Source organism: Anopheles stephensi, chromosome 2, assembly GCF_013141755.1.
Source record: "Anopheles stephensi strain Indian chromosome 2, UCI_ANSTEP_V1.0, whole genome shotgun sequence".
NCBI lineage: Eukaryota > Metazoa > Arthropoda > Insecta > Diptera > Culicidae > Anopheles > Anopheles stephensi.
In genome coordinates this window covers 66589641-66614785 of record NC_050202.1, presented here as the reverse complement: position 1 = coordinate 66614785, position 25145 = coordinate 66589641, and the positions used below count along the sequence as shown (strand labels likewise).

The 25145-nt window shown below is 42.2% G+C and overlaps 1 protein-coding gene across 7 annotated transcripts in view; it reads right to left on the bottom strand.

Annotated features, from left to right (window-relative positions):
* LOC118504344 (nephrin-like) overlaps nucleotides 1-25145 on the bottom strand; it is a 140293-nt gene that overhangs the window by 15791 nt on the left and 99357 nt on the right. For all 7 annotated transcript variants that reach the window (XM_036038706.1, XM_036038705.1, XM_036038709.1 and 4 more), the window contains 5 exons: nucleotides 24687-24838; nucleotides 19929-20073; nucleotides 12612-12745; nucleotides 10598-10757; nucleotides 3762-3976 (listed from right to left, as the gene is read on the bottom strand). In XM_036038706.1, the coding sequence (XP_035894599.1) occupies nucleotides 3762-3976; nucleotides 10598-10757; nucleotides 12612-12745; nucleotides 19929-20073; nucleotides 24687-24838 (806 nt within the window). The remainder of the gene's footprint in view (nucleotides 1-3761; nucleotides 3977-10597; nucleotides 10758-12611; nucleotides 12746-19928; nucleotides 20074-24686; nucleotides 24839-25145) is intronic.

Here is a 25145-nt window from a genome sequence, read left to right as displayed (position 1 = left end):
GTTTTTATACCTCAGCATCGTAAACTATAGCTGGAAGCTAATATGTTCAAGAAATAAGGTTCTGTGGTCAATGTTAAACGCTCCATTAGTTTCCAATGCATGTGGCCAGGCTTATCTCACTTGTCCCGAACTTCAGGGATGGATTGAAATATAGTCATGAATAGACAGCCTTTCAAAGAAAATCTCTCAATTTAAAAAAAATATCATGAAGGAGTATAAAATGACTGCTTTATCTCAAAGTTCGTGCAGGAAAGAGTTATTTCAAAAGGTTAATGCTTTGGGTAGGTTTGTCCATGAATCAATCCCAGATTTTGAATGATGCTGATTATTTGGAGGGACAATAATCAGCATCATTCAAATGATGTTCCTTGTTGAATAATTGATTTACTTTTTTTAGAACGTTATCTCGATAAGCTATGTGGCTTGGCCTTTTCGTCATGAATAAAAGAAGCTTTTATTAATTAGAAATATGTTACAAAATAAATTAAAAATAGATTGAAAAATTCTCTGTGGGTACGCTCAAAATAACTATGTGTTCTTTAAACAAGCACATATAACAACCAACTAAAAAAGTGAATGCTACAATTTTCAGCATTGTAAAAGGCCTTATCAAATAATCACACAGCATCAAATTACGCTTAAAACTTCAAAAAACCAAACCATGACCGCAAAACAGCCTCTCGCTCCTCAAATAACACAGGGCAGGGCTGTTCTGTTCGATATCAAGCGCGATCCCAACTCATCAACCAACGAAATAGAAACAAAAGTTAATGAATAAATTATGATCACTCAACGAGCAGCGCGTAAACCTTGGGTGCCACTTGTCCGATCTATTTTGGGTACAATTTTCGTGTCCTTCGTTGTCCGGGAAAGTGTGGCTATAAATGGAGGGACGATATTTTCTTGGTTTAAAATTTATCAAATATCTGTATTTTTACTTCCAGACAAAAAAAAATACACACACTAACAACGGAGAGAGAAAATCGTTCGCTACATTTCCTTGCGAAACCATGATCGTGGTAGAAAAAGATAGAAGAAGCTGTTTCTGTTTGTGTCTGTTCAGCCGTTTTCAGTGGGAAATGAAAATCAACAAGAAAAGACAGTTTCCAGATAGCGTAATCAGTGTGATAACGGATGAAGAATGTGGTGGGTCGCTTCAAACGAGGAGAAAAAAAATGCGGTTGATTCGACGGGTAAGAATGGTAAGGAAATGAGGTGCCCTAGGACCGCTGTTTGTGAACACCCTCATAATTACAAAGGACTTCATTTTTCGGGTGCCGATGATGGTGGGGATTTTTCTTGCCCGGGACAAACAGGCACACAAATCCCGCGTTTTCCCGCGTTTTTGTTTTGGGTGGGGTCGAACGACGAGAAGATAAAGAATTTAAACCTCCGCTAGGAGAAATAGCTCAACCAGTGTGGTGTAAATCTTGCGCCCGTTACCAGCACCGGCTTATTTAGTTTATGGGGATGGGCGACACTCTGGACACGTTCGTGACGGACGGCGCAAACACTGTTTTTTTTTGTTTTGTTTTCCCGGAAGGATCTTTATCAAGCAAACTGGGACCGATGGGCGATGAAACCGTAAAGCCGCCGTCAATCTTCCATTCCGCTGGTAATCGTTTTCAATCTCCTTTTTCGGCCGAGTTACACCGACGACTGTTCGTACGGTATTATACGGTATACGAGATCTAATCCAGCTAGAGCAAACAACAAGAACAAAAAATCACCCAAAACTGGATTCAAAACAAAACGGCTTAAACATTCCACAGGATTTCGGTTATCAGCAATAGCCGGACAATCGGGTCCGGAAACCGTCCTGTGGTAGGTTAACAAAAAAAGGAAGAAACAAAACAGTGAAAAAAGAGAGGAAAACATGACCATCCCTGAAGGCGTGAACGAGGCTACTAACGATGCTTGAGCAGTGCTGGGAAGGATGGGCAGCTTTTCTTTCTCAACCGGTCACAACACAACCCACCCACGTCGAACGAGGATGAAAGTTTTCTTGAAGGGTTACCCGAGGTGTAAACAAGAAATTATGATAATTGAAAACATAATAGGTGTTGGTGTTGTTTTCTCGATGGTAGTAGCATGGGTTGATGATTATTTTCCGCACTGTGCTCAAAAAGGCCATGCGGGCCCGTTGCTTGAAGAGCAAGAGGAAAAAGCAGTTTTCTTCCCCAACGAAAAGGGATTTGTGTGTGTGAGAGAGAGAGTATAATGATTTTCTTTTTACTCGCGCCATACCAGCAAATGGTATGGTTAACGGGTGTGCGAGATCTAGCGAAATGTTTCCCTAGTAGGCTTGTTGGGTTGAACGCGGGAAAACGTCGTGGGTTGTTTTATCCATCCCTTAAGAGCGCGACCCGACACGACCTGGCGTGAAGTAGAATGTCGTGTTTTACAAGGTGCGTTTTTTTGCTGGTGCTGTTTCTTCTTCAGCCTAACGTCTTGCACGGGAGTACGATGAAAATAAAAATAAGTCTATACTTTTGAATGCGGTGAATGGGTACGGTGAAGCACGGGCTAACAGTTTTAAACGAAGTAGAATGGAGAGAGTTTGTTTTGTTGCTTCCGCGAGAACAGGGAGCATTGAGTGCTTGATGGGCATAAGTTAGTGGTGTCTAATGTAGAGGTTGTCTTCGTGGCAGGATAACTGAATTCGACGTCAAAAAATCTTAAAAGAGTCATTCAGACGGAAAAACTCGTTTAGCTAATCATTTTAACAGATTATTATTAGATATTTTTCTTAAAACACATAAGTGTGAAAGTGTTCTAATGGAAGAGTTTTTAAGTTGTAAAACAATTAAATTCAATTGAATTATTTATTTATTTATTTATTTATTATCAAAGCTTATTTTTTCTCATAAGAGGCGACTTAATAGAACACTTTACAGCATCTTTTAAGTATTTTGCACGATGGATCAAACGATCAATTTAAATATGGGCGTTTCTCCAAACAGTTCAATAATCCCTAACTAAACGTAAATGTTGGGGTGGTTCGATGGAAGGGGCGATAACGGTGCCGGTCTTCACACGGAAAGACCGGGGTTCAATTCTCATCTAGACCACCTCCCCGAACGTAGGGCTGTCTACTTTTCTACGGGTAAAATTAAGTCACAGAAAGCCAGAAATGGTAGGTCGAGATCTCTCGAGGTTGTAGTGCCAAGGAGAAAGAAGAAACGTAAATGTTCATGGGAACTTTTAAAAATTGAATATTAAACAGTAAGTATCACATAAGAACATTACTAAACGATGAAAAGCCTACACCCTTAATTGTTTGATAATATCAAATAGAAACAAACATGGACATTCACATTGGACTAGCGCGCGTGTACATAATATATAATATAATTGATAATGATATTTCAAACATTTTATTACTAAAAATTGACACATCACCCATCTATCACATTATTAAAAAATTGAATTTAAACAATACTTAAGGCATAACTTCCAAACATAAAAAATAAAATAAACAATATTTTCAGTTGATTTTTTTTCTTATTCAATTGTCACGGCCTGGTCGTATTGTTCCCATGTGAAACATGATCAATGAGAAGTGAAAAATTTAGGTCCAAACTAAATTGAAATAAAATTGTTGGGCGTTGCTAATGGTTTGCTACACTGTATTGTCATAAACTGCAACACATTATATCGTTTATCGTGATAGTTAAATTTGTTAGTATAATCAACCTGCGATCAGTGCATTAAAATCTATCACTGTTTCTTAAAGCTCTAAAAAATATACATTTGCTTACCTTTTCCGTAACAGGTTTGAAGTGAGCCACACTCTTGGTCCGATCGCTCAACACCTCCGACGCAGGAATATCCAAACTCTCCGACACGGATGTGTTGTACTTCCAGGTGAACGTAACGTTGCTCGGGTTTGCCTCCAGCTCACACACAATCTTGGCCAGCTCGTTCCGGCCCACATTGTACGTCGTCACCAGCCCCGGTCGACAAACGGGCGCAACTGAAATGTATGCAAGAAAATGAAAGTGAAAACATGGTAAAAAGGCGCCACAATCCGCAGTAAATTCTCAGTGCATAAATTGTGCATTCTAAAGTAGGTTGGTTCCGGGGCAGAAGTACAAAATTAGAATTATTATCGGATGCGATCAGCCCAGCTGACCTCACAGAAGGGATGAAGAAGCAGCGTAATAGAAGAAAAGGAAAACATTTGCACACTCCTCACGGGGACGAATCGTGCGATAAAGTGAAACGTTTGCACCATTTGCGTGATTGGGTATTTAGATTCCTCCGGTCGAGTGCGGAAGCGCCACTTTGCATAGGAAAATAGGGTAAAGCAAATGCGCAACGCCTGTGAAGATCTTCCGGATATCACCGATTTTCTTATTCTCAGTTACCGTAACCTTGAGGGTGGGACAAGTGCACAGCAAGTTGGAAGGAACATCGCTATCGCTTCAATCGAATCGAAAGAAAGTGAAGGTACGAAAAGTAAACGGTTTCCGTGCTTCCCAAATGCCCCTTGTAGCGATGGAAGTAGCAGAATCACCTGAACGTGCAAGTTGCCCGAGCAGACCTCGATAAGTAGCAAGTGGTTAGGAAGCTTATCGCACACCATCCAATTCTTTGCCCGAGAGGTACCAGTCTTTTTGCTGCTTTTGCCCACTATTCCCGATGCTCACTAATGGCCGGCGCTTGGGGCAGGAGTAGAGATTAAATTTAGAAACTGTACGATCCGAACCGAAGACGGCAGCCTGGCAGCTTAGGCATCGATATTATTCAATTACTCCGATGTTTCGAGATGGGAAACTGATGCGGTGGGTTTGGGCATTTTTTCCCCTCGGCAAGTTTTTGGGAGCGTATTCCGGAGTGAGGCTAGCGAGTGCCAGTCCGAGTACCGCGTGGTACACGGACAACATACACGTGAAGATAAAGAACGTGGAACGGAAACGGTGGGCCGTTTTGGTGGGATTTTCAATTACCGACCAAATTCGTGCTGGCACGTCGTCGATAACCCGGATAGGAGATGGAGATTTTTATCCACCAAATGGCCATCGAAGCGTTGCCTTCGTCTGCTCCTCCTGCACACACCCACAAACCCCACCCAGCGATTGGGCGTTTTAATTGAAAAGTAATACTCTACGCTCGTTACTGGGTAGCTAAAATTTTCAACCAGCAAGCGAGATTGTTTGCTTTTCAGTTCAATTAGGCACTAGTAGGGGGGGGGGGGGGGAGGGGATTATAAGCAAAACGGATTAAACCAGCGTGGAAAAAAACCTGTTCAAAAGTATCCTCGAAAACAAAACAAAAAAAAACACTTCCCCGGAACATTAAAAGGATGGCGCAGGAAACTTTCTCTGCTCCCACGTCCACTCAAGCGACTTTTCTAATCGAAAATGATTTGGGTTTAATGTAGAAATGATGTCGATCTTAATGATCCAATTAGATGGTTTCGCCAGTTTTCCGACGTCACGTGGGACACGTTGCTACTCACTATTCGAGCTTTATCGTGTTATAATGAGTATTAGCGAAAATTTAATAAAGTTTAGATTCAGATTATGGGATTTTATTCGAGCTGCAAAGGGTAAGGTTAGGCGAACTGCTCGTTTGTAGTAACAACCGAAGCAGGGGCATGTTTTTTCTCTCTATCTCATCGAGGGAGTTTAAATTGACAATGGTAGTGGTAACATTGTTTTGATTTCATTAGCTAGAGGCGAGTGATTAGAGCAAAGGGGAGTTTAATTAATTTAAATATATTTTGGAAAATATTATAACTTTGTTTAAATCCACACGTAGACTGTGCAAGAAATAGTCCGTTATAGATTGAGACTTATTCATCGAACTTGGCGATTTGCTGCTTTGACATTATTTGAGGCATTTGTGTAGTATTTGTGGCTTACGATAGAACAGCATAGTTATTGTCATATGCCAGAAAACGTTCCGTACAATTTTATCAAACTAATATCACATCATTGGAGACAGGACAATCTCAAGGAGACAGGTCCTAAGGAGTGCCATGTTTAATTTTGTTATTTGTTAATTTTGTTGTTGTTATTATGCACGGTATTCAGGTTATCACCAAAACAGCACCTCCAAATGTTGAACAAAAGAACATATGTTAATTAATCAAAGAACAGCTTTAGTATAAAAATTAGCAAACATTTCGTTAACATTTCATTTTTATATTATCGTATATGGGCGTGATTGTGTTTTTTCTGTATCTTGTTATCTATATCTCTCTATCTTTCCCTCTATATTAATAAAACAACGCCTTCTGCATTGTCTTCAGCTGCACGGGAAACGTTTTTCACTCTCTTGACCATCCCTTCTGGACCTCCCATAAGCTCTCTGTCGCTCCATCTGTTACCGTACGCTATTGTCTAGTTCATTCGCTGGGATGAGAAGAACAAAAGTAGTAGAAATCCAATCCATATCTGTTAGTTTAATGTAGCGGCGAGGGTTTTTTCGGCTTCTTTACGAACGAACATCATAAAAACAGTGGCACCAAGTGGCACTCGGTGCAGAATTTCCTACGCTCAGTCGTACCCCAGTGCTCGGTCGGCAGCACTGCTCCGCGTTAATTCAATCAAATTCCGGAAGCTAGAATGGTGCAAACTGTGCCCCGATATGGGTGCGCTTCCTGGTGCGTCGTCTCGAAGCAAACGCCCAGCAGCGTGGTTTTGTGCGTTGAAAGACGATACACGGCTACGGGTGGTTGAGATGTGCGTGGAATGGTTGAGAAAGGGAGGAAAAGGCTTCCAGGAGGATATTGCGCTGACTTCCTGCTGGAGCAGTTTTACTAGCCCTTCTTTGCTCCGTGCCGGAACAAATAGAATCTGCTTCGAAATCGATCCATTGTCGCTGTGGCATTACTGTGCAAGCAAGTGGTGGTGTTGCTGCTGCTGCTGCTGCCGTTGGGCGATAAAATTGATTGTTTTCCTTCGCATCCCTAGTAATCATTATTTTCATCGTGGTACCCTACTGGTCGGGTTTGCCACGGTTGTTGCCACTCCCCGTGCGACGATTCAGTTGTGCGCCGAGCGTGTCGTCACGTTGCACAGTTCGTCAAACACGAGATAGGGTGGAAAAAAGGAGCGAACGTGTGCTAAATTTTTCACGCCCCTAACAAGGTTCGTGGACGGTGGAGCATTCGTGGGATACGTGTGGCACAAAGGAATTTCACTTGCCCGCCGTTGATAAGAGGCAAGATGGTCCCTTTTCTTCGGAGTTTGGCTAAAGGTTGCCGCTAGGACAATAGTGAGGCAGACTATCAAAAGTAACAGTAGCGCTGTGGTCTTCGGGTGTTACTATTTGATGGATCGAAGCGTGGGATGAACCATATGGTGCAAAAATTTTCCCTTCACTCTTGCTCTCAATGATGAGGTGTGACAAATTTGTTGAAATGGTGCTGTTCGTTATCAAGTGGAGCATCGACACTGAAGTCAAATTTTCAGGAAGGAAAGGAAACCTACAAAACAGCATAGAGAGCAACCCAAAACCCAAACTGGGATAAAATGGGATAGCTCTCTTTTCACAAACACAACGACAACTCTGCAGGAGCAGCAAGAAAAGGAAAACTCCGCTCACTTCGCTCACTCCGCAAGCATTATTTTATGATTTTTATTTTCCACTTGAAATAACAAATTTCAAATTGAAGTTAAATGGAAAAAACGTCTTCACATTAGCTTTCAAATAAACTTTAAAATGTTACGAGCGCTCGTTGAGAGTAAAGCATGATGATAAGTGATGGGAATAATCGAGCGAAAGGAAAATGAAAAGTAAAGCAAATTTGATTCTTTTGGAATCTATGTTTGAAAATGATAAAAATATACACAAATGATAGAACTTCTTCCTCTTCTTCTTCGGTGGTACTACAACCTCGGTCATACTCTCGGCCTGCTATTTCTGGCTCTCTGTGACATGATTTTACCCGTAGCATGGTAGTCAGCCCTGCCTAAGGGAAGGCGATCCGGATAGCCTTAAAAATGATAGCAAAGGGTACTGAATGATGAAACAACGGAGTTGTTCAAGTCTCATAATATTATGACAGGAAGCCATTTCAATGATGCAATGCAGAAGCGAATGATTCTCTCAAGGTTGAAGACAAATCAAACTGTTTTATTTTTATCTTTAATGCATTCATATCACTACGGAAACCCCCATTTTACAGGACATTGCACAACAAAATATCGTCGTGTTAGCTAGTGGTTGAGTTTGAATCGTTAATTTACCTCCAGATGTCTTAATTTCTGCGTGGCGTTGAGCGTTTTTTGCCATTCTCAACGAAACCTTTCTTTGCCTTCACCAGACCTTGTCACACCGTTTACAAAAAGCGTGAGAGAACGGAAGAATAATTTCGTTTCATAGCACGCACTAGCAAGCGACACACACCCACCTCGCACACAACGCAAATGATGCGGGCAAGCTTGATACTTTACACACATTTCCACCAAGCAGGCGACACCGGGCATAGTGACAAAACTGAGAGTGACAAAAAACCCTCCAGAAGCGAAAAAAGTAAGACGGCACCTTACTCCAGCGGGTCCACGGGCAAAACTGGCAACGGAAGCCAACACCAGAATGCCGGGACTAGGTTTTTGTGGCTTCGTTACGCAGGAAATGACTTTTTTGCCCTCCGGATCGGCGACAAAACCAAGCTCGAATGTTGCTGCTCCTCGCAAACATAAATTCATCTCAAGAGTCGCCCGGTCGTCCATCATCCCGGGTCCGAAAAACCGAACGGTGAACGGAAGCGAGATGCTATCAAAATTAAAATTCCACGTTAAACTCACACCAGGGCCGGAAGACGCGTCCCCTCGGTGTGTCCTTCCTGCGCTCCACCTCACTTACAGCGCTCGTGGTCGACCGAAAGTCGATGGTCGTTTTGATGTGATGTCGTCGTGCGGTGGGCGCCAAAGCCTTTTCCTCTTGGAAAACATGGCCAGGTGGTTGTGACAGTGGCACCGACCAAATGGCAGAGTGGTAGTGAGCAAATAGCCAGTGGAAGAAAGAATGAGAGCGAGAAGCACAGGGGCGGTGGAGCAGTGAGATAGATTGTGTCACAGCAAAAGGGCCGTAAGCATCAAATAGACGATCCTTTTTAACACCACAAATCTAATTAAGAAACTCACTGAAGCTTTCAACGCGCGTTTTTTGTTCAATCCCTCGGTTTTTTGCTCCGGTGTTCGGAATGGAAAGAAATGTTATCCTTCAGCAGCACCAGGCGCGTGTACCGACCGATGCTTCGAAGTAGTATGTGTGCAAAAAGGGAAAATTGTATCTTGAACGAAGTGTCACAGTGTTTCGGCAAGCACAAGCAGCACTGCGTCTTGGAAGAAATGCGACAGAAAGGACATTAGCAAGGAAACGAAACTCTCCAAAATGAACAGTCGGCGTGCGAATGGTTTAAGAGATGAAAAATCATGAAATGTAATAAACAAAGAAACCCTTCAGCATTTCACTGGAAGATCAGGTTCCAGCGAGCACAGGCATCATTTCAGTAATCTACTCAAACAATGTGAACGAACCGTTGCTTGAATGCGTTCGTTTATTCGTTTAAAAGACATTCGACCTTTTCTTTTTGCATTTAGTATGTTGTAACTTTAGGTAAAGTATTTTCTTATCACGCATTTCGTTTTGCCTTTAAGCATCAATAACAAATTATTATAAAAAATAAAGTTTGAAAATAAGTTTTGAGGAATTTGGCATTTTTACTTTGAGTTTTTATTCAATCTAAAGTGTTTCTCATTATAATAAACAGGTTTAAAGAAACTCAGTAAAGTAAAAAATGGTGTTCTTTTTTTCTTTTTATATTTATCTAGTTCTAGGTGTAGTGATCTTAAAACGAGGAACATAAAACAAAAATGGAGGCGCCTTACGATAGTTCCATAGAATAAAATCTATCCTAAGGATTTTTTAATAAATAAATTGATGAAAAGTTAAATATAAACGGTCTTTTCATAAAAATTCTGAATTGGAAGGTTTTTTTGAGAACTGAGTGAAAAGCGAGAGTAAATGTATATGTAGCTCAATATATGGTTTTATGGTAATAATAAACGACCGTTCGTGGGAAATTAAATATAAAAAGAAAGAAGAAAAATTGCCACAAATTAAGAGGCAGCTTAAATTTACTGCTTAAACGATTAATTTTATCGTCGATCATTAAATGCATGAATTAACTAAGCTTTTAAACACTTAGCTTCAAACAAAAGTTTGTTGAATACCCACTCAGCATTCGCCATTCAAATCATTTGCCTTTGTTCGTCAGTATTTTTACGCTCAATGACATTTTGAAGGCCACATTTAACAAAGGATATGAATAATTACAATTATTTCTCATCCAATTAACTCTTTTGTGCTATGCCATTAAAGTTCAATATTTTATCTCTTTGAAGTTTTCTGCCAGTAGCAGTCATTCCAAACACGCAAATAAATAATATCGATCCCGCAGGCATGTGTGAAAAAACGAACAAATCTTGATGCCCTCCAGTCCGCCTCTGGAATGTTACGACCCTGCAGTATTTTTCATCACTGCGGCACCACAGAAACGACATACGCATAATCAGCATAATCAGCACAGCAGCGGAAGCGGGCCAGCACCAAAATGGCACACGATCATCATACTTACACTTTATGTCCAGATGGACAGGGTTACTCTCACCGTCCCCCTCCCGGTTGCTGCCGACGCACGTGTACAGTCCGGCCCGGCTGCGGCTAACGTTCTGCAGCACCAGGCTCTGGTTCGATACGGTAACTCCTTCGGAAGGATTGTTGACCAGCTCCTTGCCCTGCGGGAAACATCGCAAGAAGAACCAGATGAGTGAAAGAGAATGCAAAAAAAAAATCGTACACACACAAACAGTGCAATGAAAATAAATGTATGGTGAAATGGTCCCCTAGCTTTAAGTGTACGAACAAACGCAACATCGTAAGACACAGCACAGGAGTAAAATCGATTTGTAAGAGAGCAAGTGACCATTTCTTTCCGTTACTTCTTGGCAACGTTTCGAAACGTGAAGCCCCCCCAAAAGGATGAACAAATGACCGACACGGCCTTGCTAAAGATGGAACACGGACAAAAATGGACCCATCGAATAAAAAAAAAAAACCATTGTCTCTTTCCGGTCACGGAGCAATTCCGGTCGGAGGTCAAAGAGTGGAAAAAATGAAGTGTTTCAATAGAACGCTCGCAGAAGAAAGTCGAAACACGAATTTTAGCGAAAATGGAAACACTCACAAATACACACACACACACACACACACACACACACACACACACACACACAGAAGCGGTCGGATAGCGAAATAATTATGACGACCTTTTCCTGGGAAGCCGTTTAATTTGGTACGCACTTAATCTACATCTTGGATGCTTTATTCGGACCGATCGCTATTCGTTCGCTTTTGCAAAGTTGGGCGTTTAAGCGCATTTTCTTTAGCTGGGTTATATTTCACAGCAGTTTTATCAGACGCCCAACGGTTTGGTCGTGAAGGTTTGCCCAAGATCTAAGCTGCGGATAAATTAGCTCTTTCGACTCCGGTGCGGGATAACTCATCCAGAAGCGGAGCGTTGGCTCTCGCTGTCCAATAGAAGGTTTGGCCAGGGTGAATTCTAGACGCTTGTCAGCTTGTCAACCCACGGACAATGTGACCGTTCCACGAAGCACACCAAGATAGCTCTCTTTCTCTAAATTAATAACAACCAGTGTGGCAATAAAAGAAGATAATTAGTGTTACGCATCACTTTGGCCTTGGGTCCCCTTTCGTTCCTCGCCATTCTCTACACCATTCGGGCTTTCCTTCTGTATCTTCTTCACGTTTTTTTTACTTTGTTTCATAGCTTTGGGTTGTTGCCGTTGTATGTCGGGATGGATGGTGTACGGAAAACCCTCGATCGCCCCTCCGTAATGAAACGATATCGCACTTGAAATGTCCTCCATTAGTACTCGAAGTAAAAAAAAAACACACACACCCTTCATAGAGCATTAGTATTGAGCGGTGGGTCATTACCAAGGAAGCACGGTGCCATTATTTTGCCCCGTGGAGTAGGCATTTGCGTCTCCGTTGCTGGGAATCACAATTCACCCAGTTACAAATGCGTTGTGCGACCGCACTGTTGCTGGAAGGGAAATTCGTAATAAAACAAACGACATCAGATAATGCCGTGTCCGAGCGCCGTCGCTCGATGGATCGTTTTGCGACCGATGCAAAACATTAGGATGACACACGTTACGTTCCTGCCGGCAGCCAGCGATGGTCCATGTACGTCGATGGAAGGGTTCTTTGTGCGGCAAACGGTGTCTGACAAACCGGCACCGAAGTGCCGCATGGATGAGCGAATAGTTGCTTCATCATAAAACGTAAGGATTAATTTGTTTTTATGTGTGCCCCACGGGGGAGGTAGCATTTAATTTTTCTCTCACATCCTGTGCGACAAAACACATGCTGAATAGTGGTGTGTCTGCCTTATGGATTGTGTTCCATTATTTTTTCGCCTTTTTTTCTTCTAATCAGTGCGGCCAGCCGGTCAAGTTGCTATGGTTGCTAATCCACGGAGAAATGGTCACAAAATAACGACACTACTACCGCCGTGTGTTTGTGTACGTGTATATGTTTTGTATGTGTCACCAGGAAACACTTACGTAATGACGCCAGATCACTTTGTACACCCACGGGTTGGATTTGATGTTGCACTCGAAGTACACGTCGACTCCTTCCGGGATGGAGGAGGTGTAGTTGTAGTTCGTGCCGTACTCGAGCGTTACCACGGGAACGTCTGTAATGAAAACATTTTTTTTACAATAGTAGAACCATGAGCAGAAGCGTAGCAGTAACAAAGCAACCAGGGTTGCACATTTAGGACAAGGGCGTGATAGTTGTAAAATTAATTAACAAACGAATACGTGGTGACCATTCAAGATTGGGGTTTGTTTTTTTGGATGAGGGTCTTCCAGTTTCAACAAAAAGGTCGCAAGAATTCTGTGGCTGAGAACGAACGAAAAGGAAACGGTAAAAGGTGCACCGAATTAAGGATTGCTTAGGAGGAGTTCTAGGGATGAAAAGAATGTTTATATGGCGCATTAAAAGCTGCCGTGAGCTGTTGCTTAAATACTTCTCCATTTGCAAGAAGGAAGATGGCTTGCACGGTAAACAGAGTTTAGGGGAAACATTTTTTAAGGTGAGTTGAATGAAAAAAGGGTTGCCTCTAGAGATAATTGGCTCATAAGGATGTGCAATGTACTGTTTAGCGTAATCTAGAGAAGATCGTTTTGGGTTCTTTTCAGTTCTGTTTTTGTTTTGTGAAACTACAGAATAGCTCCCAGAAGGAGAGATTGAGTCTAATATTTTAAGTATGTAATGCTTTTTTTCTTGAAGGCGTAAGCCTGCGATAAAGTTTTTTTTATTCATAAAGAACGGCCTGGCTGTTTGTTTTCAGTAACGAAAGTTGAATATCTCATTTGATAATATTAATTGTGATATTTATTGATCATTTAAGTAACTATATTTTTTATTCATGGAGCCTCTTAAATCCTATCTTAAAACAAGTGGTAGATCTATAAGACTCTTAACCGTGGCTTCATTCAGAGTGAGCGCTGGATTCGGAACCAGAGTTGAGCATACAGTACGAAATATTCTTGGAATGATCGCAACTCCGAAAACTAATGCATCTTATAGACAGCGTGTAAAAATTTAGCCCTGAGTAAAGCACCATCTGCTGACTTGCAGATATAACGTGCCAAAGCGTGAGATATAGCTACAAGCAGAAAGGTTGTATAATTTTTGGCGCTTCAACGGTTCTGGCTGCTTGTTTCACCCTGCATTCATTACCACACTCTTCCAAGTCACGCCCGGGCCAGATGAAAAGTTATCATGCTACATGCTTCTCCATTGGTCCTTCGTATAACCAATCTCAAAATTCATTATTTCCTGCATTGAGCTTCAGATGGGGTGACATCGCTGGAAGTGTCTTCAATATTTAGACCTCGGTACGTTTCGAAGGTTTGTGATGCGTTTGGTGCTGTTTGACCATCGCAAACTGACCCTTGGCATGATGCTAGCCACCCGACATCGAGATCAAAGAAACGTTGGACGCTAGGTAGCAAGTTTTCCAAAATTGCTTGTCCAAACCCTAAACTCATATTCGTTCGATGTTGCCGGTACCTACGCATGGTTATTGCACGGTGAAAAGTTGTACCTTGCACATCTGCGTCCGGTTGCAGCCTTAACCTTCACATGAGGCCGAAGATAAAGTGGACAATTTGATCCGAGATGTGTCCCTTTCCAACCATTCTGATGGGAGCAACTTTTAGGCAGACCGTTAAACGTGTCGTGCTGTGTAAGTTTATGAGTTTTCATAACGCAAAGTTCGATGACGGAGTGTTATCAGTGTTTGCCATGAACAGGGAGTAGTTGGGTGTTGGATGTATGCCAGTCACAAGCAGATTCATCGTGCATTAAGCTGCACCACATAGAAAGGGGTTTATTGCGAAGTTTTTAATTAATAATCAAAAGCCATATTCAGCAAAGTGCATGATTAACATAAACAAGCGCACGTGTTAAAAATTTTTAGTTTTTGTTCAACTAATCCATGCTTTGTTTCGACACCCATCCAATGACTTTGTTTCGTAATGTATTGATATAAACTCGTTACGACATTTGCCACCGGTTTGACAAACCGTCCCAGCAGTGGAACGTCTCCTGCCAGTCCACCGAGGATCGACAGCGGTCACACGCATTAGCACTAGCGAGAGCGAAAATCTAGCAGCCAGCTAGCTATGAATAAATCATGAGAAAATTCCGCTAATGGGCTAGTCCGCTGGTCGCCAAACTGGTGCGGCAGCCTCTGCAGTCGGATATGCATACCAGCTCCTCGGGATGTTTGATTCCGTTACCAAAAACCATAAACTTGAATAATAAGCTTACCACGGACTTGATCTTTTTCATTCCCACCACCATCACCACCACAATTTTCCACGGCCTTCTGGTCGTTCCTGTAACAAGTTTGTTAACGTATAATATCTTACTGGAAGTGAGTGGGTGGTGTGTTAAGCAACGCAACAGAAGACATGCCCGGCGGGTGGATGTAAAATAACGACAGCCGGGTAGCAAGGGACCCGAGATGTAATGACGACGGGCAGGGAGCTAGAGCGGTCGGTTTTCTTGCGGCATTTACTCCAAATGAGATTTTGCACAAGCTGCCATACATACATACATACATACATTTATTCTTGATGTTTTGATACAATTACATTGTTGAGGATAATATTGGATTATATACAGCGTTCAAATGCGCTTTTCTAACCTAAATTCTGTATGTTTTGTGTTAAGATTTTGTTTTGTGTTAATGCGATGGCATGCACTGAATTGATTGAATTAAGTGATTTTTTTTTTTTTTTTTTTTTTTTTACCTAGTAGCCTACGATAACCTAATTTAAACTAATGAAAAATTACTTAAAAACCTTAAAAATATAAAAATAATAACAAACTTACCCTAGCTTATTTTTACTTTAACCTATCTTACCTAGTTTGATTTACAATCGGAGTGAGGCTCCTATGTTGCGAATTAATTCATATTCTGAATGCATGCATCTCTCGAAGAGCATTGCATTCATTTGTATAGCTAATTCATGAAGTGGTTTAATTCCTGCACTTTCATACAGATCCACTCGTCTTGTGTATCTTGAGGCATTTAAAATCATGCGCAATACCTTATTTAACATTATTTGCACTTTGTTTAAGTTAGTTTGTGAACAGGACCCCCACACCGAAATTGCGTAAGTAACCATTGGTGAAAATATTTGCTTGTACAATGCGAGCCTATTCTGTAGTGATAGCTTGGATCTACGATTAATCAAGGGATACAGGCTTCTAATGAGCATGTGACCCTTGTTCAAAATGCCCTGAATATGTTCTCGAAAGAGCATCTTGCGATCAATCATAAGTCCTAAGTATTTAATGACCGTGGACCACTCTACAAAGTTACCTTCTACTCGAATACGGCTACAATTTGGAGGAGTTAAAAGTTTGGCCTTATACCGATGGGGAAACAGCACCGCTTGGGTTTTTGTTGAATTTATTTTGATTTTCCAATTTGTAGCATATTTGAGGAAAATATCTAGGCAGCGCTGAGCCCTGCTCCTCAATTCTACCACGTTTCTGCCCTTTACGGCAATGGCAGTGTCGTCTGCAAACAGGAATAACTTGCCATCACAGGGTAGATCAGGTACATCCGCTGTGTACAAAATGTACAATAAAGGTCCAAGTAAACTACCCTGTGGTACTCCGGCGGGAATTGGTAAGGCATCAGACATCGCAGAGCTTAAGGCCACCCGAAATGTCCTATCCTCCAAGTAGCTGCTGACGATCTTCACCAAGAACATTGGAAGACCGTACACTAATAGCTTATGAATTAGTCCACTATGCCAAACGTTGTCGAAAGCCTTTTCAACATCCAAAAAGGCAACAGCAGTGGATCTAGATGCTGTTTTATTTGCCTGAATGATATTTTTGAGCCTAAGCAATTGCTGTGTAGTTGAATGACCTGATCTAAAACCAAACTGCTCTGCAGGGATGAGTTCCAGCTCAGACACCCGGTTTTGAAGACGATCGAGGATTATTCTTTCAAATAGTTTACCCAAAGCACAGAGTAAACTTATTGGTCGGTAGCTCTCTGCACGAGTAGGATCCTTACCGGGCTTGAGAATGGGAACCACCTTAGCACTCTTCCAAGCGCTAGGGAAGTATCCCAGCACAAGACACTTATCAAAAATGGTAGCCAACAAGGTAAGTGCTTTCACTTGTAGGTTTTTGAGTAGGATGTTGAATAATCCATCTATACCGGGAGCCTTCATGTTTTTCATCCGCTTCAGTGCAAATCGGACGTTTCCCACGGTCACACGGTCATGTTCTGGTCTAGAGAAGCTAGCTTGATGAGCTGATCTTAAGCTTTCAGTAACGTTCCTTTCAAAAGGACTAACAAAATTAGAACCTAGCAAGTGTGCACTAGCAAATTGCGCAGCAATGGCATTGCACTTTTCGTAGGGAGTGACCAAAATGTTTCCACTGACTGTCAAAGGAGGGACAGGTTTGGATCTCTGCTTAAGGATCTTGGCTACTTTCCAAAAGGGTGGAGATCGAACATCCATCCGGGAAACAACCCGTTCAAAATTCGCATTCCTTATATCAGCAATTTTTGAAGAGATCACCCTCGCCAAAGTTGCTGCTTGACCTTTATAAAGTCTATTTCCAGTATTTTGAAAGAGTCTCCTGTATCGGTTTCGCATCCGTATCAGTTCCAATGTATAGGGGTCTATGTTCACAAACTCACTCGTAACGGGCTTGGTCCTAACACATACCTGTTCTGTTTTCTTAATTGCCCTTTCTAGCATACCAATCGCAAGGTCAATTTCCTCAACCGTATTGCATTCAGTTTCATGTAATTCGCCGTCCACTAACCGGCCAAAACGCGCCCAGTCAACACTGAGGAAGTCCTTTCTTTGTAGTTTTGGACTACGGCTAGCTGTGAAGGTCACCTCAGTTAATACCGGAAAATGATCGGAATTTAACTCATCCAGCGTCACTGGCTTCTCTATCCCAACGTTGGTTAAGAAAATATCTAAGGTGCTGGATGAACCTCTCGATGTTACGTAGGTCGGAGAGTCTGGGTACTCAACAGTGTAGTGACCTTGCTGGGCGTGGTCGAAGAGAAGTCTACCGTTGGTGTTGGAGCGCATATTGTTCCACATGCGGTGTCGAGCATTAAGGTCACCTGCCACAACAAGTTTGGCATTCGTTCTGGTGATGATGGAGAGGTCGCGCTTGAAGGCAGCATCGTGACCAAGGTCATGCCGACCTTGGAGCGAGCAGTAAACAGCTGCGAACCGTATTGCCCCAGTGACTGACTGTACTTCAGTTCCGACAGCTTCTAACATTGTGGTTTTGTAGCACGATAACGGGGTGAAGAGTATGCCACTTCTAACGGCGATAGCTACCCCTCCTCCTCGCGTATTGGACCCGCGACGATCCATCCGTACCAAGTTGTAGCCCGGAAGCGCAAAACTTACATCCGGTTTTAAGTGGGTCTCTGTGATAAGCATGATGTCGATGGCTTGTCTTCGAAGAAAATCAACAAGCGGGATTTTCTTCGGTCTCACAGAACAAGCATTCCAGGTGGCGATTCGGAGTTTGTTAGCCATAGCGAATAGCAAACTCCCCGATGACGGTGATTTGGTCTCGGCGGGAACGGCATGTGCTGAGCCGCTCAACCATCTCTGCACAAGCTGCCGTAACAGTGGAATGTGTGTATGATTTAGGTATTATCCTTGAACTAGGCAAAAGGAAGAAAATAGGCTTGGGTTTCGAGTGGGGGCAAAAAGATGCTCTGGGGAGGTTTTTGTTCACCCGGTGTAGCTATCCTTTCTAAATGCTAAAGTGTGCATCCTTTTTATAATTAGCGCCCAGCGCGTCTGGGACAGACAGCATTACATATTCAAAGCGTGTACAAAAGGGATGGAAGCGACAGAGAAAGCGACAGTGTTAAAATGTGGGGCGATGTTTAACCATTTTCCACCAGACAGCATGTTTGTTGCTAGGATTAGAGCTACATTATCGTTTTGAAAGGAGTGTAAAGTGTCGTTTAACGATAACGGAGCGTTACAAATATGCTTTAGGAAGCAAACATTGCAATATTCCGAAATTTATTATCGTTAATGTGAGTGAATTTTTTCACTTGAGAAATATTTTAACATTTTTGTATTAAACTTAAATCATTTTCTATGTTTAAGGTACGATTGAACAACAGAAAAAAGGAAACCGAATTCTCACGATGAAATCCTCCGGAAAATACATCCGCTTTCTCCCTCTCTGGCTCTCGCCGCCGTTCCACAGCATACCAGTGGAAGCGTTCTCTAATGACACCGAGGCGTACTGCGATGACAGACATGACAGTTACACCCGTATCCCAACCGGCACAATCGCCCCCGCTACTCCGTGCCTCTAACACCACGCCGCGCGGCAATCGGCACTGAGTGACAGCGAGATCGGTTGCTGCGAGAGTGTCCAATCTGTCCCGAAGGGTTGAGCAGCCCGTGGGAAATTTTGCTCGCATCCCCCTACCCCTGCCGGTCCCCCGCGTGTGCCGTTGGGACTGTTGAAACGATGGGTTCGAAAAAAATGGTAACAATCGACCTACAAATGGTAGCAAATTTGATTAAGGTTCCGGTACGCTACACTTCACCGGAAAGGCGCGTTAAGACGGCTCTTTGTTCCAGCGCACTGCGAAGGTCAAGAGATTGGAAAACAGATGTATCCCGGACGTTGGTCGGCCGAGTTGTTCAAGCCTGGCTGAAAAGGGTGTGGCGCGTTATAATCCGTGGTGCCTTTGCAAGCAAAGCAAGCTTTCCCAACACAGGATGGCACAACGGTTCCCAGGTCCATGGTGCGCTGTGATGAGATTCAAACGTTCCGCAAATGATCCCCATGGGATGGACATTTTCCCACCCAGGAGCCAGCGCGGGACTGATAGCGGAGGCACAGGCACCCCGGAGAGTTTGCCTCATCACGCGGTTGTAATGAATTTTTAATTATCTTCATCTTCATTCGTCGAGGGACATCGTCGAGGGTGCAATATTAACGCATCAAAGAGGAAGAAACTTCGGCCCGGTTGGGCTGTCCTGCTAGCTGCGGGAAAGCTCTCGAAGTTCGCTGCTCGGAGTTGATGACTTCGCACTGTCAACGGGAGCCGGAAGTGACAAAGGAACGTGCAGTTTCGACAGCCGCAAGGGGTATCTTCTGACAGGTTGTCATGAGAGCGCCCACCATCAAGCTGATCGAGGCGAGTTGCGGTAAATTGACGCGGTTTTCATCAATGTCTTCGAGCGGGCACAGTATTTGAAACAGGTGGGTGAGGAGGAAAGGGGAATGGAGAAGAATTCCAACAGGACCTATACTGCGATACTTACGGTAGATGTCAAGCTTCCAGCCGTCCTCCTTCCCAGCATCCGGTATGACAGCCATCTCTGCCCTGCAGGACAAATATTTGCCCTTATCATCGATGGTGGGTCGAAAGCTCAGTATCGATACGGTGATGTTACCGTCCGGGTCCGTCTGAAGAAGATGAGATACAGGGGAGCAAAGGATTAGTATTACATATGCATTTTATAATTAGTGTGTCAAGTGATGTGATGTGAGTGATAACAGATCAGAGAGAATCCGAACCGTGCCAGAGCTGAGTGAACATTTTAACTTTTTCACTCATTAAAAAAGCTTTAAGAATACAGTTTTGTTGCTAAACCGGTTTCAAACATGTTAGAAATTTTTTCAAAATTTTTCGTTATGCCAAATCAATAAAACATTTTATAGGTATTCCAGGCAGGTTTGAAGATTTTTTTTCATGCTCAGTTAAAGCAGGACTCATCTCGCTAAATGCTCAACACGAGTTACTTTCACTCCTTCCTTTAACCAGTAGCTGTAAACAACCACATTGCATGTTTCGTGGTGGCTGACTGCTGACTTGCTGACTGTTCCTTTCCCTGTCATGCACACACACTCATTGTGCGGCTATTCACGAAAACATTCCCGATCACGGAAGCTGACTCCGAGCTGAAGGGCTGTTAGTAGTTTTGGTGATAGTATTATTTTTTCTCACCATTGCCCAGCAAATTATTTCACATTCCAACGTAGGTTGGTGGCTCGAAGCACGGACAAGGGCCATCCCATCCCGTGCAGAGCGAACGCGCGCGTCCTGATTCGGTGCGCTAGCTTTTCCTACCCAACGTTCAACCATCTGCCCAGAACCCCTTCAACTTTTGTTTCTTTTTCCTGCATTCCCGCGCGAAACTGTCACATTGTAATAAATTTCGTATTATTATTGTTATTATTGGGGACGAAATTTGCATACAAATTGCAATTTTCTATCAACACCCACCGAGCGCGGTAGGTGTCCCTGCTTGTCTGTGTCCCTTTGCTCGGGAAAGATGGAACCTTCTGCACAGAGGGAAGGGCAGGATGTTTTTCCATCGCCCGACGTTTCGTTTAACCGTACCGTTCGCGTGTGCTTTCTCGGTTCGTTTCACACCGAGGCATACAATTTCACAAACCGCAGTGATTTTTATACCGCATCTTACCATCGACTTTGGTATTCGTCCGGCTTTTTTCCCCTACCGGTGCGAGCCAGTTGGCTACTGCATGCAAGACAAATCTACTCAAGAAACTTCGTCCCTGCGCTGTTGCCTACCAGCAAACGACGTGTAAATGGGTTGAATTGTCTGGGCAGAGCTGCCAGCTATGCATGCTCATTTCTCACCGACCGATCCGTAGGTGACTATGTGCGCTTCCTCTAGGATGCAACCGAACGCTTCAGCGTTCCAGCACATGACACAGTTTGGACGGAAAAAGTGTGACCCATGGAAAAGCTACCCTACACATGGGTGCGTGTGTGTGTGTGTGAGAGAGAGGGCAAATATGCAGAGTGCGAAGAAATTGATGAGCTTAGCGTTTCAGCGGCACAAAAGTAGCAAAGAACAGAATACAGCATTAATGTGACATGGGATGGGAAAATCTGAGGAAGCTACCATATGAGAAGACAGGAATGTAGCTTTGGTAGAAATAAAATGAAGCAATATCATTACTAGCTCTATGTTTTCGTATGCATCGTTAAGGCTATCCATTATGCTAAAATTATTAAAATTATTGTATTTGTGAATAATTCTCGTCATGGGTGCCTAAGACACTCACTTGTTAAATTTTGATAACAAAAATTAATTGCACTCCATTCTTGTATTGAACCAATCAAACTGTTTGTATTCATGTATTGTAATAGTATTATATTTAAATCACGTATTTTGAAATCGATAATAAAGTAAATCTTCGTATGAATGGTTTATAGTTTAAGTATTAGCTTAAACTCGTATTTAAAGCTATGTATTTTTTAAACCTAAAAAAGATGTTACTGAACTTCTTTAATTAGCTTTTTTGCTTGAATACAAACAACTTAGGTAATAGATAGAGAAATCAACTTGAAACACGAAGAAGCACACAGTGCTATAAAAGAGAGGAAATATAAAGAAAAACATACGTTTCGGTCCATTAAAGACAATTCAACATTGGTGGGTATTGTGTTTACTTTCAACCTTAGCGCTAGATAATCACTGTTGACATCCATTGTAAAAGGACCCTGTTCTAGCCGGATTCCTCTTCTGAAACCCATTGGCCATTAAGTTTATTTTTCACGGGAAAATGAAAAACAAATCATCCTGCAAACGCATCACTATACGTCCTCACGGCTGGAAAAATCGAACGCCCCATGATGCTGATATCCGCTATCATCCGCTTGATTCTTGCTGGTAATTGTAGCAGTCTCACAAAGCGATTTCTGCACGCCACACATCCGACACAATAGCGTTCATATACCCGGCCGGTGGTTCCAGTGTATAAATAACAATAAAACAAATTTTTTAAACCACGCTATGTCATCCGTGATAGACCTGGTCGGTTTCATCGTACCTGTGGTTGAAACCGACGGTAGCAAAAGTAAATTGAAAATTGATCATTATTTTCACCACAACCGCGGCATAGCGAACCAACGAAGTGTACCGATGGGTCGGTGTGAACATTTGCACTTCCCGTTGAGCGGTGAGAGGAGATAAAATGAAATTTAAACAAAAAGCCGGCCAGGTGTTAGAAAGGTTTTACCGGGTTCGAATGTCCAACCAGGCCCTTTTTCACGTCCGCGAAAAGGACCAGAAAGGTTCAAACGAACATAGACGTTTGAAGTGTATGGTGAAAGAGGAGCGGTAAAAAACTCTCACCACCTTTTTTTCTGGTTAACCAGATGAATGTTGCACCATTACTTGTTGGAAAAGAAGAAAAGCATGGTATCGCAGCAACGCTACAATCTTATTATTTATGTTTAATTGTGACGGCTTGACGCTATATTGTCAACGCCTCAAACTTGTTTTTAACAATGTTTCATATTTGCTATTTTTTTTAATACGGCCGGGCCGTTCTTATTGTATAAAATAACATTGAGAATACAAAATGTACCAGGTTATAAAAAAAGATACATTCAACATGTGCATAACCTTAATCGTCGAATTTTTGTTGTGCTTGGAAGATTTGCTTTCTTCTCGCCAAAATTAATTATTTTTTACGACTAATCGACGTTCTGTAATCTGTTTTCCATTCTGGACCAATCCAATTTTCGGACATTCCAGAGAAAAAGTGGTTAAATATAAATTGTATCATTGTGCAAACTTATATTACATTTAGCATTGTGGAAATCATTAGCTTAATTTCGCTTTAGATTATTAGCTTTATTTAATTTAAATAACCTTAAGCTTATGGAAAAAACAATGTCTTTAACAAACTGACAACGTCACAGCGATTTAACGATGGAGATAAAAAGAGTGATTGAAGTGATTTATTAAATTTTAAAGCTTGTTTTGGACGACGCAATGAAATCATCATTTTTTAACCATGCAAATCCATTATCTGATGGCATAAATCCCACACCTTATGCGACCGTTATCATTATTATTATTATCATTTTGCAGAAAAAAAACCCATTAGAAGTCAGAGTAATGTGTTCTTCTATTTATTCGCTATCATTTTTTAGGTACGCATATAAAAAAGTCTGTGGTATGTGGTTTGCATATTACCGCCTGGTGCGGTACGCTCTAACAGTGACACCACAGTGGGGTGGAAAAGGTTTGATACAAAACAAAACAAAACATAAACCTCAAACTATGACCATATTGTAACACCCGGCAACCCGATGCACAGTGTGACAATAAAGTGCGTTGTATTGTTGCAACTCTTGCTCTACCGTCCGAATGTTTAATGATGTTGTCGTGGGTTTGCAGGATTGCCTACCGCAAATTTGTTAACCAAACGAATGGGAAAAGGGAAACCAGGAGAGGGGGCAGTAGAGCGCAAAAGAGCGTAAAGTTAGTTGACATCGGTTTGCAACTAATAGGGACAAACTCATCATGGTGCAATGTAATCGTAATAAAGCAAAGCACGATTAACGATGTGGCTGGATTGGACCAAGCAACTGTTGACCGGTGGTTATCTGCTGTTTTTTATTTATCTCGGTTCGAATAGCATTTTGGCGTGCAGTCCGAGCAGTCCGAGTACCACATCAAAGGATGAGTTTACAGTTCGGCCCGTAATGGCCGATTTAAGATTATATTAAATTTTCCGCATTTACACCATTTTTATGCTGTGAGTTTATACGAAAATGCTGTTATTTCTTCATATCAGAGAATGTTAACTAATAAATACAGCTCGTAATTACAACAAAAAATAAAAATAAAATCACTTGTTTTTGCTCGGATGCTTCCCATAGCAACTAAGAACATGAATAACATAAATATGATCAGGCTTTTTTTATAATGAGGAATAAAAAACATTTCAAAGACTCTCTCTCTCTCTCTCTCTCTCTCTCTCTCTCTCACTCTATCTTTTTGGCCTAAAGACCCTTAATGCCATGCCTGCCATTTCTGGTTTTCTGTACTTAATGATACCTTAATACAACGACTCGTTGTTTATGTCATTCAGAAGGTAAAGCAAAATTCTAAAGTTGAAGCTTTGTATAGGATTTTCCAATAAATGAAACCACGAAACATGGCATAGTTCAGGAAAACGTTTTAATGGCACTAATGATTGTTTTGTATATCAACTTGTTTCTCACTAACAACTCATTCAGATGCCGCACTTACCGTTTCATGATGACCGCGCATCTGTGTGCTGCCTTTCCACCAGGTGATAGTAGGAGCTGGCCGTGATCCGAGCACTTCACACTGCAGATCGTACGTGTGGTTAGCCGATAGTGGTCGGTTCTTACCCTGTAACCGTACCGAAAGTGGTCGCACTGCCGAATGAATGAGAAGAAAAGAGATTGTATGTGAAAACAGAGGACTTATATTTCCGTTTAAAGAGATACAATGGTTTTACCCCTAATGTGCACCGATATAATGTGATTGTGCTACGCTACTGCTGCGATGGTAGCTGCGGTTAAAGCCTAAGTACTTCAAACGCTCTTGGTGGAACCCGATTCCTCAGAAGATTTCGATTAATCTGCCGTCTGCCATTTCCCGTGAATTGAAGACGAAAGCTACTGCAATGCGCTCAACATTCCAGTGCAGATCAAAGATCATCTTACGGATATGAGCCGGTCA